The sequence below is a fragment of the Bombina bombina genome, chromosome 3 (genome assembly GCF_027579735.1).
Source record: "Bombina bombina isolate aBomBom1 chromosome 3, aBomBom1.pri, whole genome shotgun sequence".
In the NCBI taxonomy this organism is placed as follows: Eukaryota; Metazoa; Chordata; class Amphibia; order Anura; family Bombinatoridae; genus Bombina; species Bombina bombina.
The window spans coordinates 503,887,206-503,903,560 of record NC_069501.1 but is presented as its reverse complement, the minus strand read 5'-3'; the positions used below and the strand labels follow the sequence as shown (position 1 = coordinate 503,903,560).

Here is a 16,355-nt window from a genome sequence, read left to right as displayed (position 1 = left end):
TCTTCACGTGCACTGGTTACAGGAGTGCTGGCCCACATTGGGATATTATCAAACTTACCAAGTAATCTTCTGCCTAAGAAATGCACATATAATAGACATGCTTTGCACAGATAAGTTTGGTAGAAATATTCTGGCCTAACCTGTGCCAATACATCCCAGAAAGAGATCTTGGCCTGATGGCATTAGAGAGTTTTGGAAGGAATACCAAAAAGCGTCAGAATCACCTTAGGGCTTCAGCTTTACTGATGAGACAATATAATTAAAGGGACACTAAACCCAAATTTTTCCTTAAATGATTCAGATAGATAATGCAATTTTAAGCAACTGTCTAATTTACTCCTACTATCATTTTTTCTTCATTCTCTTATTATTATTATCGGTTATTTGTAGAGCGCCAACAGATTCCGCAGCGCTAATTAAAAAGCAGGAATTTAAAGCTTAGGAGCCAGACCATTTTAGGTTCAGCACCCTGGATAGCGCTTGCTGATTGCTGGCTAAATTTAGCAAACCAATAAACAAGCACAGCCCAGGTGCTCAACCAAAAATGGGCCGGCTCTTAAGCTTTACATAACCTGCTTTTTAAATAAAAATAGCAAGAGAACAAAAAAAAAATGATAATAGGAGTAGATTATAAACTTGCTTAAAATTGTATGCTCTATCTGAATTATTAAAAAAAATAAATTGGGTTTAGTGTCCCTTTAAGCCTGGATAATGATTCATAGAAATACCCTGTGACCTGGGGCCCAATGATCTAAAGCTCTCCACTCTGGCAAGATGATCTAAGACATCTCGTCAGTACTATAAGGCCCCTCAAACAATTTTATAAAGGCAAAGTTTAGCTTGAGAGCTGTTTAGGGTTTTGGATTCGAAGGAGAGGCACCAACATTGCAATATAATGTTTAAAAAAAGCCTCCAAAGATATTGCCGGCGAGTTTTTTTTTAATAAGACCCCTGGTCTTTACTACACAAAATGCTAGAACCTTGCTAAAATTCCTTGGAGCAGTAGCCAACCTGAAAAGTGGAGGGCCAGATAAAATACACTGGAGAACTATTATGATGTTGGACAATCCTGATATAGTCCCTTGATGAAGCTAGATGCCTTGCCTGAAGATCTCCGATATCTGCAAATCTTGAAAGTTATTTTATTTCCCCCAGGAGATTTGGATCTAAAAATCCTACACAGAAAAAAAATAGTTTTTTTGGTAGACTGATTTGCCATCCCGGGTTCTGAAGAAATCACCAAGGAAATATAGCATACTGTGTCCTCTTGACATGCAGCCTTTTCTAGGTTGTTATCTAAATAAAGACACCCACTGAGACAGTATCCATGCTAGGAAAACCACTAGACAACTTGGGGGTAAATTTATTAAGCAGCAGATGCTGCATCGATGCCCTATTGTTTCTGGTCCGCCAGTTAAGAAGCAGCAGTCATAGTTTGACGGCCCCTACTAGCGGCTGATTGGCCACCCGCGAAATGCTTGTGCAATGATAAATGCCGACAGCATATGCTGTCGGCATTTAGCGTGGTTGAGCGGACATGATTCGCTACAGCAAATCATGTCCGCTCAACCTTTGATAAATCTACCCCTAGAGTGTTTGCCAGCCTGAAAAAAACCATAAAACAGGAATATGTCAGCTGTAAATCTGAGGAAAAAGAAATTATTCAAATGAATTGAAGCACGAGAGGTCAGCAAATGACCTGTCTCCAGATCAAAAATTACAGTATACAATGATTCCATCTTAAAATGACGAACCTTTACAAACATATTTAGCTCTTTCAAATTCAGAACTGGATGAAAAGTTATTTCCTTCCTTGGAATAATTAACTGATTAGAATAAAATAATAATCTACACTCTGAGACAGAAAAGGCAGCCATCCCAAACCCCAGGAGATCGTTCAAAACAAGTCAAAAGGCCCAAAACTTCTCAGGACCCCATGATCTTAGAAAAACATAAATCATAAGGAAGCATACAAAAACCTGTTCAATAATGCTGGCAAACATTCTTATTAACTCCATTTAGAGAACAAACTATCTCTGTCAGAGAAATAGCTAGAACATTATGCATATTTGTGCTTAGCTGGGGGGCATTCTAAGAAGATAAGATTTGACATTAAAGAGAAGATAAGATTTGACATTAAATTGTTATTGTTTAAAAAGATAGATAACACCTTAACTACCCACTCCCAGATTTGCACAACCAACATTGTTATATTAATATACTTTATAACATCTACATCTCTAAATTTCTGCCCGTTTTCGAAGCCTCTTATCACATGCATTTTTATTTGCTTTTCACTACTGGATACTGCTAGTTCATGTACCATATAGATAACAAGTAAGCCAATATTAAGCTAAAATTAGCTTTTTTTGTTGTTTTTGTAGCAATAATTATCATTAAATTAATGTATGCTACATTATACAATTAATGTGTTCTTTGAAAAACATAAGTAGCATTAACAAAGAATAGAAAATATGTTCTAATACTACACAATAATTACACTACTCTTACTTGGCTACTTCATAATGCCAACTGACTAGCAAAATTTTCTGTGGAAAACACTGGTTAAACGGTATAAAGGTATTTTATGACACAACATAAGAACAAGACAAAATTTGGCCAAAAAAAAGTGAAGCACAACAGTCCATTGCAACAGCAAAAAGTAGCATAATGTGTAAAAAGATTTGCAACGCACAAAACGGCTCCATTTTAACACTTTAGAATTCATAAACAAAATCGTCATATAACAGGCCATTTATTTTTATTTCTTTATTGATTTCAAAAGTATTCCAACAATAAGAGCCACAACTGAATTACAAAAAGTTCAAAATTCTTCTTTCTTCCTCTGTCCGAAATAAATTCTTTATTTGTGACACAACCACAATTAACTGCCTTACCCAAATAGGTAGAAACTGAACTGAAGCAGACAAGGGGTATATGTAGGGGGGACCCCCTGAAGACTTCTGGGAGGGTTTGTACCTACCTGAATTCTAGATTCCAAGACATTTTTTTCAAGACCATTGACATACCATGAAAATACAGAGATGATAAAAATAAAGTCAACTAAATAATTGTCACAAACATCTATAATTCAAGAAGCGGATTTCAATTTAAAACACACAAATGCATAGGTAGTAATTTGTTAGTATTGTAGTAAACACAACATTGAAGGGGAGACGTGATTGGATCAGTGTGCAGTGACTAAAATAGAATCTACTCATAATACTTTTCACAAAACATAGAAGCAAAATTATCATCAAATTTAATAAAAATAAACAGTTACCAAATTACCAGATTAACAGAATCACATCATCCAAATTACCATTGATTGCCACAAAGCCGGTCCGCCGATCACAGCCAATAAATGCATGATTATTATGAAGATTTGCACTTCAGTCACATCAATTCTGATTACATACAAAAAGCCAAAAAAATAAAAAAAAAACATTATTAATGCAGTTATTTGTGAAACATTAATAGTCCGCCACTGGGCACCTTTATCATGCATAAACTTAAACTAAATATATTCAATCAAATTTTTTAGGAGTTAAAAGCAGAGAATATTATTAGAATATAGCAGCAATACAGCAGTGGGTATATTTTTAATTATCAAAACACATCACTTAGTCTATATCAGTGTTAAAAGGAATAGTCTAGTCAAAATTAAACTTTCATGATTCAGATACAGAATGCAATTTTAAGTAACTTTCTAATTTACTTCTATACATTTTTCTTCTCTCTCTTGGTATCTTTATTTTAAAAAGCAAGAATGTAAGCTTAAAGGGACAGTATACTATAAAATTGTTTTTCCCTTAAAGGGACACTGAACCAAATGTTTTCTCTTTCGTGATTCAGATAGAGCATGCACTTTTAAGCAACTTTCTAATTTACTCCTATTATCAATTTTCATTCGTTCTCTTGCTATCTTTATTTTAAAAAGGCATATAAAAGCTTTTTTTTTATTAGTTCAGAACTTTGGACAGCACTTTTTTATTGGTGGATGAATTTATCCACCAATCAGCAAGAACAACCCAGGTTGTTCACCAAAAATGGTCTGGAATCTAAACTTACATTCTTGCATTTCAAATAAAGATACCAAGAGAATTAAGAAAATTTGACAATAGGAGTAAATTAGAAAGTTGCTTAAAATTGAATGCTCTATCTGAATCACAAAAGAAAAAAAATGGGGTTTAATGTCCCTTTAATGTGTTTCCAATTACTTTTTTACCAGCTGCAGAGTATAAAATGTATGAGATTTGCTTTTTAAGGCTTATTTGTGTATATGAATTAGCTGATTTTGTGTTTTAAAGCCACAACCTAATAAAATGTGTTGAGCTTGGAGGTATAATCAGATCTCATTACTTTATCACATTATGTACATACAAATTCTTCTTTATCTTATATCTGTCCATAAACCAATCACTAATACTTGGAGAGAACAATGGAAAATTAACATTTTATTACCTTATCTCTTCTATAACCCACTGGGAGTGTAATTTCCTCTACTGGCTGTGTTAACACAGGTTGGCCTTGAGGCCAACAACTTTCAGAATGGGTGGGGATACCACAGGCTAAATAAACTATTTCAAATGCCAATATAAGGGTAATGGAAATACTTGTAAACAATTTAATACACTCCAGCAGGTAAAGAGGATCATTGGGAACAAATTAAAGTGGAGACATAACTGTCCCTTTGAGAGCCGACTAGTTTTTGGATCAGCAGTCTAAATGTAGCCACCAATCAGTAAGTGCTACTCAGGTAATTTTGACTAGACTATCCCTTTAAAATGTATAGATTTATTTATACAAGACTAATTATTTTAATCATGTATGTGGAAAACCTTGTTTTGTCATAATTAAATTGATTTGCAATTCTGCAGTCAAACCACATGTCTATTAACTGTTTTAGTCTCTGTAATGCATGATTAAGGAAGCCAATCAGTGCTTCATGCGCTCCATGATACAAACTCATCATGATATATAAGGTTACCGTTTCATTCCAGAACCCAGGTCCCATTGTCCCTGTGAGTAGCTGAATAACTATTACACTCAATTCAGTCTCTGTGACATCAAATCTATATGTAGAATAAAGAGATTGTTTGAGCTGAATTTTTTTTTTCCCCTCCCGTGTCACCATGTTTTATTAACTACAGAACAGACACTTTAACCCATTAAACACAAATGTTAGATCATTTTGAGTTAATATAGTACTGTACCTTTAACCCATTAAAAGTTGCTTGATTAATCAGCTACACAGAATGTTAAACACGTTACTTTAGCTAAATATTTAGCTTCTGTAGATAGTGTTATCTAGATATATCAATGTATTCATACATTTGCACAGTTTCATTGAAAAAAAGTCAGACTATTAACCATTAATGGCCAATGACTAATGGAAAATCATATCTATTGCTAGATAATAGAACACCAGTATCAGTTTTACTCAGGATTACCTTTGGAATCATAGGTAGTAAAATAGTAGAATCATACATCTTATACACAATGTTTTAATGGTGAATTAATATATATATGTGATAAGTTTTAAGGCCAGAATTTGACAAAAAAAATGTGTTACTGTGAAGACTTTCTCTCTCAACCCTAAGTTCTCTCACAGGCCAATTTGACAACCTAAGTGTGCCAGATCCTTGGACAACCCTTCCCAACCACTAACTAATCTAACCCCATCTGACATCTCTACCTCTTGTGTACTTAGATGACCTTGGGCATTGTAAAGGTGTTGAGGAACAGTACCCTTGGCCAAGCTGAGGAGGGGCCACAGAAAACAAGAGGAAGCGGGTTTCAGAATGGTGTGCTGGGAGAATGCATGGTGTTGTGCACTGGAAGTACTGTTATGGGCATGTCGTGTTACATGCCCCTCATATGTACCTTTACATTATCATCTCATCATGAAGGCCTAAAGTGAATGTACTCTAAAAGTCACGACAACCAATTAGCTTTGTTTTACTAGCCCCTAAGGAGTAGTTGCATGTTAATGCCATAAGGTAGGCATGTAAGTATTTAAAGGGACATGAAACCCATTTTTTTTTCTTTTGTGCTTCAGATAGAGCATGCTTTTTCCAATGTATTTCTATTTAACTTATTTTGTTCTCTTTTTATCCTTTGCTGAAAGGTATACCTAGGTAGACTATGAATCTGCTAATTGGTGGCTACATATACATGTCTCTTGTTATTGGCTTTAAGCTAGCTCCAAGTAGTGCATTACTGCTCTTTCAACAAAGGAAACCAAGACAAGGAAGCAAATTAGATACTAGAAATAAATTGGAAAGTTGTAGCATCTATCTGAATCATGAAAGACAAATTTTGGGTTTTATGTCCCCTTAATGGTTATTTATTTTGTGAATATTAAGCTTTTGGAATGGATCAGCTTACTTTTTTTTTCTCCTTTTGGGAGTTTTTTTTTTTGGGTGGTGATGTCACCAATTTAATTAGGTAGTCTCTGCAAATAGTTTTTTTAGAATTTGTAATAATATTTTAATAATAATCTGTTCAAATTAGTATTTTAGGTGTGGAGTGCATGTTATCCTTCTTTCATTTATTTCTATAAAACTATGTAATACAATTTTAAAATGATCTCTTCTACAGAACACAAGTAAAAGTTGAGTTAATGTCCTTTTAAGCATTGCTTTACAAAAGATCTGCAAACAAAATAGATGTTTAAAAAAAATAATTTTGTTATGCATTATTTTAGCTTTGCAGAATCTGTAGGCTCTCTGCTAATAATAACAACAATAATGATGACTTTGCACAGTCAGAGCAATAACCACTAGTGTAAGTATGATTCAGCAAGAATTGTATTTTGAGAGTCTCCCTCTGCCTCAGTTGAAATTAAGTGGCTGTATTTCACCCATGTACTATACTGGGGTGAGGGAAGCACCATCATACATTATCTCAGACAATGCGTCAGCCCTTAAAGGGACACTAAACCCAAAGTTTTTCTTTCATGATTCAGATAGAGCGTGCAATTTTAAGCAACTCTCTAATTTACTCCTATTATCAATTTTTCTTTGTTCTCTTGCTTTCTTTATTTAAAGAGCAGGAATGTGATGCTTAGCAGCCGGCCCATTTTAGATTCAGCACCATGGATAGCGCTTGCTTATTGGTGGGTAAATTTAAGCCTCCAATAAGCAAGCGCTATCCATGGTGCCGAATCTAAAATGGGCCGGCTGCTAAGCATCACATTCCTGCTTTTTAAATAAAGAAAGCAAGAGAACGAAGAAAAATTGATAATAGGAGTCAATTAGAAAGTTGATTAAAATGTCATGCTCTATCTGAATCATGAAAGAAAAAATTTGGGTTCAGTGTCCCATTAATGACATCTCAATGAGTAATAACTCACATAACGTGGTTTGTGTGTATCTCCGGTTTTCTCCTCACACCACTATAACATCATTCCATTTCTTTCCATTTTACCACACCCTTTTTTTAACCATTCTAGCCCTTTATATCACTCACAGCCCTCTACATGTTGAGCCTTAATGTTGATGTACTACTCAGGCCCCACAGAGAACTACCTCTGATGACTGGGTCAGCAGCCATTTTCATTTGGCAGCAGCAGCTCTCTGCGGCTCCATGCAGTTAAAAATAAAAAAAGTAAAAAAAAAAAAAAAAAAAAAAAAAAGATGCTACAATTTTTATTTAAACAAAAAAAAGGGACATCACACTTAATGTTGAGGGCAATTAGAGGATAGTTTTAAAATCAGACCTCTGGTTAATTCTTGGAACGCTAATTGCTACTGAAAGCTTGCGGTAGCATTTACCAGCCACTTGTAATGGCTAGTTATTTACGGGCGCACGATAATTTAGCACTCCACTTGTAATCTAGCCCTTTAGGTTTACTGTCCCTTTAAAATGTGTTCTATCATGCTTGAATTTGTTAGAGCATGTCATTTTAAGACCATCAACCCTGCACCTACATGGGTTCAACCCCTGCAAAAGGGGTTAAGCACATAGTAGAAGTACTGCCTGGTAACCAAAGAGCACTGCTGGTCCTGAGCGGAAACTGCCACTGATCCAATCAGCAGCACTAGTTACACAGCTCGCTCCTGCAACTAGTGATACTGATTGGATCAGCTATAGTTTCTGCTTAAGACCAACAGTGCCTTGCAGCTCACGAGCGCTACTTCTATGCATTTAACCCCGCCTTACGGGGGTAGAACACATTTAGGTACAGGGTCGCTAGTCTTAAAATGAATTCAAGTATGTAATTATTCAATTATAACGGCCCTTTAAACATTAGAGCAATGTGCATTTGAAATGGAACGTCAGTAAGTAGTGGCAATAAAAGCTTCATAAGAAATGGTTTCATTTTATTCATCCAACTTTTACATTTATAACGTTTCAACCAAGGAAGGAACCAAGAGAAATGTATTTGTCAATTGTATATTTCTTGCCATTTGTGTTGCTGCTGGGAAATGTTTTAGTAATTGCTGTTCAGAGTGTGAAACCACAAGCCAATAGAAGTGTATTATACGACGGCTTCCTGTGTGAAGAATGAACTGAAACTTATTAAAAAAAAAACACAAAAAAAACCCCTCAGGATTCTACGTCTCTTAAAAGGGACAGTCAAGTATAAATTAAACTTTCATTATTCAGATAGGACTTTTAATCTTAATTGACTTTCCAATTTACTTTTATCATCAAATTTGCTTTTTTCTCTTGGTATTCTTAGTTTAAACTAAACCTAGGTAGGTTCATATGCTAATTTCTAAGCCTTTGAGGGCTGCCTCTTATCACATGCTTGTTAAATCTCTTTTCAACACAAAGAGACAGAAAGTACATGTGGGCTATATAGATAACACTGTGTTCAGGCACAGAAAGTTATTTAAGATTTAGCACAAAACAATGCTAAATTTAAGACAATAGATAATAAACAGTCACAGTCATGTGATCAGGGGGCTGGAAGAAGGTTCCTAGATACAAGGTAATCACAAAGGTAAAAAGTATATTAATATAACTGTGTTGGTTATGCAAAACTGGTGAATGGGTAATAAAGGGATTATCTATCTTTTAAAACAATAACAATTCTATGGTTGACTGTCCCTTTAAGAGAGCAAAAAAACAAACAAAATTGATAGCATTACATAATCTGTAAGAATGAAAAGAGCACAAAGAGCCAGAACAGGGACAGTGCACTCAGGGAAGCTGCAGTTGGATTGCATTTAAAGGGACAGTCTACACAAACATTTTTATTGTTTAAAGGGACATAAGCCCCATTTTTTTCTTTCATGATTTAGATAGAACATTTTAAACAACTTTCTAATTTAGTTCTATTATCATTTTTTATTTTTTTAAAAGTTTTCTTGTTATCCTTTGTGGAAAAGGAGAAATGTAAGCTCAAGAGTGTGCACGTGTCTGCAGCACTATATAGCAGCAGTTTTGCAACAATGTTATACATTAGCAGGGGCACTAGATGGCAGCACTATTTCCTGTTGTGTAGTGCTTCAGACAAGTGCACGCTACCTACCTAGGTATCACTTAAACAAAGAATAACATGAGAATGGAAAAAAATTGATAATAGAAGTAAATTGGAAACTTTTTAAAAATTGTGTCCTCTATCTGAATCATGAAAGAACATTTTGGGGTTTAATGTCCCTTTAATAAGATAGATACCGCCTTTACTACCCATTCCCTAGCTTTGCACAACCAACATTATTAGATTATTATACTTTATAACATTTAAACCTCTAAATTTCTGCCTGTTTCTAAGCCACTACAGACAGCCTCTTATCACATGCTTTTTTTATTTCCTTTTCACAACAGGAGACTGCTAGTTCATGTGAGCCATATAGATAACATTGTGCTCATACCTGTGAAGTTATTTAAGAGTTAGCACAACACAGTACTAAATGCAACTCAATAGATTTTAAATAGTCACAGTCATGTGACCAGGGGGCTGTCAGAAGATGCTTAGATACAAGGTAATCACAGAGGTAAAAAGTGTATTAATATAACTGTCTGCTGTGCAAAACTGGGGAATGGGTAATAAAGGGATTATCTATCTTTTAAAACAATAAGAATTCTATTGCAGACTGTCCCATTAAAGCTGATTCACGAACACCCTTTAAAAGGGCTAGGCCCCCAACTTATTTCTACTGATGGCTCTCGTTTACATAGCTTTTCTGTCGCCAGTACTCTGTACTGAAATTCTTTCAGTATAGGTGGAAGTTTCAGCGGGAAAGGCAGCTATTTCCCTTGATAAAATAAAAAGGTAAAAAAGTTATTTGGAAGCAATTGTATACACTAAAACAGGTGTAATGGATCATTGGCACACATTAAAGGGGAGAAAATGTTAACGTACACTGCCCTTTAAGTAATATTATGTAGGTCATCTTTGATTACAACTCATATTACCCTTTGTATTAGCTGTATAAGACTTTTGGGGAGAAGCTTATTTTGTTAAAAGTAAACAGTAAAGTCCAAATTAAACTTAAATCGATGGATAGAACATGACATTTTAAACAACTTATTTTATCAATTTTCCTTAGTTCTCTTGGTATCCTTTGTTAAAGAGCAATACTGAGTGAGCAAGGCAGCGTGCATGTGTCTTTAGTCACCAGGCAGCAGTGTTTGCAACTTGCTTATAGCAGGGTTGTACATAGTTACAATCACTACTGCCATAGGTATGTGCATGCTCCCATCAGCATACCTATACTTAGTCTTCAACAAAGAATACAAAGAGAACAAAGCAAATTTAAAAATGGTTTACAATTGCATGCTCTGTCCGAATCATGAACGTTTAATTTTGACTTTACTGTCCCTTTAAAGCAGCCTGATCAGAATCAAATCATTGTGAATATCTAGTTTTTATTTATAAAGCACACGAAAAAAAACAATTCTTACTAATAAATCCATTACATTAGTAGAATCATATTCAGTACTGATAGACATATATTTCTGTGCACCCTTGAAGAAGAATAAAAAATAAATAAACCTATGGCGGTTTTTCCCTTTCCTTTATGTAACTACCCCCTTACTGATGATGTTAGGATCTTATTTATTTGTGGTAGTTAAAGGGATAGTCTAGTCCAAAATAAACTTTCATGATTCAGATAGAGAATGTAATTTTAAACAACTTTTCAATTTACTTTTATCACCAATTTTGCTTTGTTCTCTTGAAATTCTTAGGTTCATATGCTAATTTCTAAAGGCCTTGAAGTCCACCTCTTTTCACATGGCATTTTGACAGTTTTTCGCCACTAGAGGGTGTTAGTTCATGTGTGTCATATAGATAACACTATGCTCATGCAGGTGAAGTTCCAGTGAGCCGGTTTGGATTGGCTAAAATGGATGTCTGTCAAAAGAACTGAAATAAGGGGGCAGTTTGCAGAGGCTTAGATACAGGATCATCACAGAGGTAAAAAGTATATTATTATAACTGTGTTGGTTATGCAAAACTAGGGAATGGGTAATAAAGGGATTATCTATCTTTTTAAACAATAACAATTCTGGTGTAGACTGTCCCTTTAAGACAAAGGCCAAGCAAATGTTAATAAATAAATAATAAAACAATAAGGTGCGCCTTCACATAATATTACTACAAATGTAAAGACATTTATTAATCTGCAGGTATAAATCTGTCTGGGACACTAAGCATCTGGTAATTACAAGCCATTTATGTTGCCTTGTTATAGAAAAACATATTACCTAAGCATTTTAAAAACAAAATAACACCTTGTTTGCTGCAATTGTTTTTCATCAGCCTATGTCCCCGAGCCATTTGCCTTATTTGGAGGAGCCAATAACATGAAAAGGGGACAAAATGAATATTGTATAATTATATTGCAAATGTCAAGGTGTTTAAGGTCCCTTTTAAAATGATGACACAAACTATGAAGAATATTATTTTTCAGACAGAATGGAGTATTTCTGTAGCAAAAAGGTATTCTTCGTTGAAGGAGCAGCAATGCCATACTGGAAGCTAGCTGAACACATATGTAAGCCAATGACAACAGGCATATAGGCGTAACCACCAATCAGCAGCTAGCTCCCAGTTCCTGAGCCTACCTAGGTATGGTTTTCAACAAAGGATACCAGAGAACTAAGCAATTAGATAATAGAAGTAAATTGTTAACTGTTTTTTGGGTTTCCCTTTAAGGCTATGAGCAAAACTAGATCCAAGTCTACCTTATCCCATATAGTTAAAGGGACAGTCAACACCAGAATTTTTGTTGTTTAAAAAGATAGATAAATCCCTTAATTACCCATTCCCCAGTTTTGCATAACAAACACAGTTATATTAATACAATTTTTACCTCTGATTACCTTGTATCTAAGCCTCTGCAAACTGCCCCCTTATTTCAGTTCTTTTGACAGACGTGCATATTAGCCAATCAGTGATGACTCCTAGGTAACTTCACGTGCGTGAGCTCAATGTTATCTATATGACAAACATGAACTAACGCCCTCTACTGGTGAAAAACTGTCAAAATGCATTTAAATAAGAGGTGGCCTTGAAGGTCTAAGAAATTAGCATATTAGCCTACCTAGGTTTAGCTTTCAACTAAGAATGCCAAGAAAACAAAGCAACATTGGTGATAAAAGTAAATTGGAAAGTTTTTTTTTAAATTACATGCCCTATCTGAATTATGAAAGTTTATTTTGGACTTGACTGTCCCTTTAAAAGCTGTATGTGAGCAGGAAAAGGGATACATATGGGACGAAACTGAAGATTTCTGCCTACTGCAACAGTGCATGATTCTATATACCCACCAGTCTTCAAAATGATTAACTCCTGTATGTGTATCAAATGTTGTCTTGTCTCTTACAAGTTTTATATCATTGCTTTATTTAAATGAATTGTACCTATAGACAGAACTGCAGAATATGTTGGCACTTATAATAATAACAGTGTGAGAGAGAATGTAATGTTACATTATATAAAATATGCATTTTATATTGTTGGCTATGTAACAGAATAATGAAAAGGGTAATGTCTGTTTTTGAAACAAAATAGAATTCAATTAAAAAAAACACAACAAAAGAAAAGTAACTTACATTCCAAAGCGAAGAGTCCCAGAGACGTAGGTTTGCCAGTGGGCGCAATAAAACATAAACATGCCAGCAAAGCAGCAAAAAAACAACCAGTCTGGATTTGTCCCAAGCTGTACAGCGATGCACGTTCCTAAGACCACAAAAACTGGTGGGGGGAAATAGAACAGAGTTATACTCAGGATCAACATACAAATGAGCTAAGAAGATTGAAAAGATGTCACTAAACAGTAAATGGGTGGAATGAAACATTTAATGGTGGCATACAAAAGAAGGTAATAATAATATATATAATAATAATAATTTGCGATTTATATAGCGCTTTTCTCCCTGTGAGACTCAAAGCACTTTACAAATATACCAACATAAGACATAAAAGTTAGGAGTTTCTGAAGGTCAGATAAGCGGACTGAATGCCTGATGGAAGAGGTGGGTCTTTAGCTTTTTTTTTAAAAGTCTGTAAGGACGGTGCCTCTCTGATTGCGCACGGTAAAGAGTTCCAGAAAGTAGGGGCAGCGTGGCCGAATGCTCTAGAGCCTGAGTTTGTCCTTATTCTTGGCACTGAGGAGGGATGTGTTGGCTGACCTAAGTGAACGGGATGGGATGTAGGGTGTCAGGAGCTCTTTCAGGTACTGTGGGCCTTGGTTGTTTAAGGCTTTGAAAGTCAGCAGGCCAATTTTAAAATATGTTCGCCATTTAATTGGAAGCCAATGCAGGGAGTGGAGAACAGGTGTTATGTGGCAGGAGCGAGTTTGATTGGTCAATAGTCTTGCTGCTGCGTTTTGTACTGTCTGAAGGCGATGGAGTTCTTTTTTTGGGAGGCCCAAGTAAAGTGCATTTCAGTAATCTAGCCTAGAGGATACAAATGCATGGATTAATGTTGGCATATCATCCGGTGGAATTAAGTGTTGTGTCCTGGCTATGTTTTTCAGATGAAAGTAGGCAGATCTTATTACGGAGGAAATCTGCTGTTTAAAAGATAGTCCAGCGTCAATCAGCACTCCGAGGTTTCGTACCTTTGCTGAACTAACGAGTTCAGAGCCTCCAAGCTCCAGGCCAGTTGGGTGATCGTGGGATATTTTTGATGCTCGGGGTCCCCTCACCAAGAGTAACTCTGTTTTGTCCGGGTTCACTTTGAGACAGCTAGCATTCATCCATTCGATGAGGTCTATTAAGCAACTGTTTATGTGGCATGCTGGGTCTGTAGTATCTGGAGAAAAGGAGAAGTAGAGTTGTGTGTCATCAGTGTAACAATGATACCTTAGGCCATGTCTGTTAATGATGTCCCTCAGTGGTAGTAAGTAAATTGCGAATAGCATGGGAGACAGGATAGATCCTTGTGGAACTCCGCAGGCCAGTTCTGTTGGTGCTGATGAGCTTGATCCTAATATTACTATCTGTGATCTACCAGCGAGGAAAGATTTAAACCAGTTAAGGACGGTGCCTCCTAGACCACAGATGTACTGCAAGCGCTCTATTAGAATCATATGGTCAATGGTGTCAAATGCAGCTGAGAGATCCAGGAGGATTAGAATGGAGTAATCACCTTTGTCTCTTGCCATGAGGAGATCATTTAGACTAGCGCTGTTTCAGTGCTGTGGCGGCATCTGAAGCCTGACTGGAAAGGATCGAATATGTTTAGGACCATAAACTGGGGCAATCTGGCATTCCATTGTAGTGGTTCTGGTGTGTAACTGTTTGGCCTGCTGTGATAGCAGTTCGGATTGAGGAAATCTTGTCTCTGAAGAAGTTCAGACTGAAACACTAGATCAAGTGTATGACCTTTTCTGTGGGTGGGAGTGGTGACGATTTGTGTAAAGCCGAGTGTACTCATCAAGCTGAGGAGATCCTGCCCAAGCAGGGATAGGGTGTTGTCAATCCAAGTGTTAAAGTCTCCTAATATAAGCCAACTGGGGTGTTCAAGGATTAAGCCAGCCAAAAGGTCTGGGAGTTCCTGAAGAAATCTCTTCCCATCTCCTGGGGGTCTGTATATTAGCAGTATTCGGAATCCTCTCTCTATTGAGAGGCTGGCAGCTACACATTCAAAAGATTGGGTTTTGTGGACTGATATTGGTCTGGGATTTAAGGATGATTTTGCACAGATCATAACTCCGCCTCCTTTGCGATCTTGTCTCGGGCGGTGGAACACTGTGTAGTTGTCTAGAATAGCTGCCTCTAGAATAGGCCCTGCATTTTCATCTAACCATGATTCTGTGATGCATGATAATTCACATGTTTCAATAAGGTCGGAAATAATAGCTGTTTTGTTCTTTATTGATCTGGCATTGCATAGGATTGCTCTGATAGGACAGTCTTGGGATTCTGAGTTTTTGCTCTGTACTTTGGAGACAACGTGTCTTCTAATAGGGATCACACAGAGAGATTTTCTTGATTTGATATTGCGGTTTTTGTGGCTTTTAGGTTGGATCACTTCAATTGGGCTTGCGGGTGGACATGGTGGTGGGGCAGCTGTGATAGTGTCAGGATATAGAACTTTAAATTTTGATTTTCCTCCACAACAGCCCCTGTCGGTCCCTTTGAAAATGCTGAGTGATTTTAGGGTAGCCACTAGTGAGGGACTGAGTGCTGCGACCGCTTTTTGGGGTCTTAAGGAGTGCAGATGTGAGGGCGTATAGGTGGTCATTCCCTCTGCAGTAAAGGGGTTAAAATAGCTTCTAGTATTTGTAGGAATGTTAGCAGTGGGGGCTGGTTACATTGCCCTGCTCTATGGGATTCAGGCCAGAGTGAGGTGTGAGGTTTTGCACTTCAGGCTGCATTGTAGATAACAGATAAGAAAGCATGCAGGGGTTTTAAAACCAATGTATTTTAGTAAAATAGACTTCATCAATTAGTTTTTCTTGTGTTTAGAAATGAAATCTGAGCATTGCTAAATGGATGATGAAATCCAAAACCCAATTTGTGCATGGGTTGAGTCTGTGTTTTTTTTTTTTTAGTTTAAGTGTACCTTGTTTGTGGTGTTCAGCTGAAAGTATTTCTTTCTGGTAGTAAGATGGTTCGGTGGGAGTATATTTCCATCCGTTGAGTATCTCACTTTAGTAATGTCATCCGTTCAATTTTTATGAGTCTAGTTGTGCATTATGTGGAGTCGGTATTGGTACTTGAAATAATTATGATGAATTTTGAATGTAAGAAGGTTAAAATTAAGATAAATCCAGAAGAGGTCAGGAGCCTGAGGAAAGTGTGGCAGCCAGCAGCAGCGCCTCCCCCTAAGGATAGGATTCATAAATCTTGAAGCTAGGGACATTTTTTGTGTGTTACTATACAATTTTAATAAAAGTCTGTATATCTTTTAAGACTTTTGGATCACAAATTTTTATCAACTACCA

At 36.4% G+C, this 16,355-nt stretch overlaps 1 protein-coding gene across 2 annotated transcripts in view; it reads right to left on the bottom strand.

The window, feature by feature from the left end:
• CEPT1 (choline/ethanolamine phosphotransferase 1) overlaps positions 1 to 16,355 on the bottom strand; it is a 178,116-nt gene that overhangs the window by 69,281 nt on the left and 92,480 nt on the right. Inside the window, exons 4-5 of one of the 2 annotated variants that reach the window (XM_053706884.1) lie at positions 13,015 to 13,156; positions 4,991 to 5,075 (exon numbers count right to left, since the gene is read on the bottom strand). In XM_053706884.1, the coding sequence (XP_053562859.1) occupies positions 4,991 to 5,075; positions 13,015 to 13,156 (227 nt within the window). Of the gene's footprint in view, positions 1 to 3,322; positions 3,408 to 4,990; positions 5,076 to 13,014; positions 13,157 to 16,355 lie in introns of both variants that reach the window. The other variant, XM_053706883.1, reaches the window with a different exon arrangement.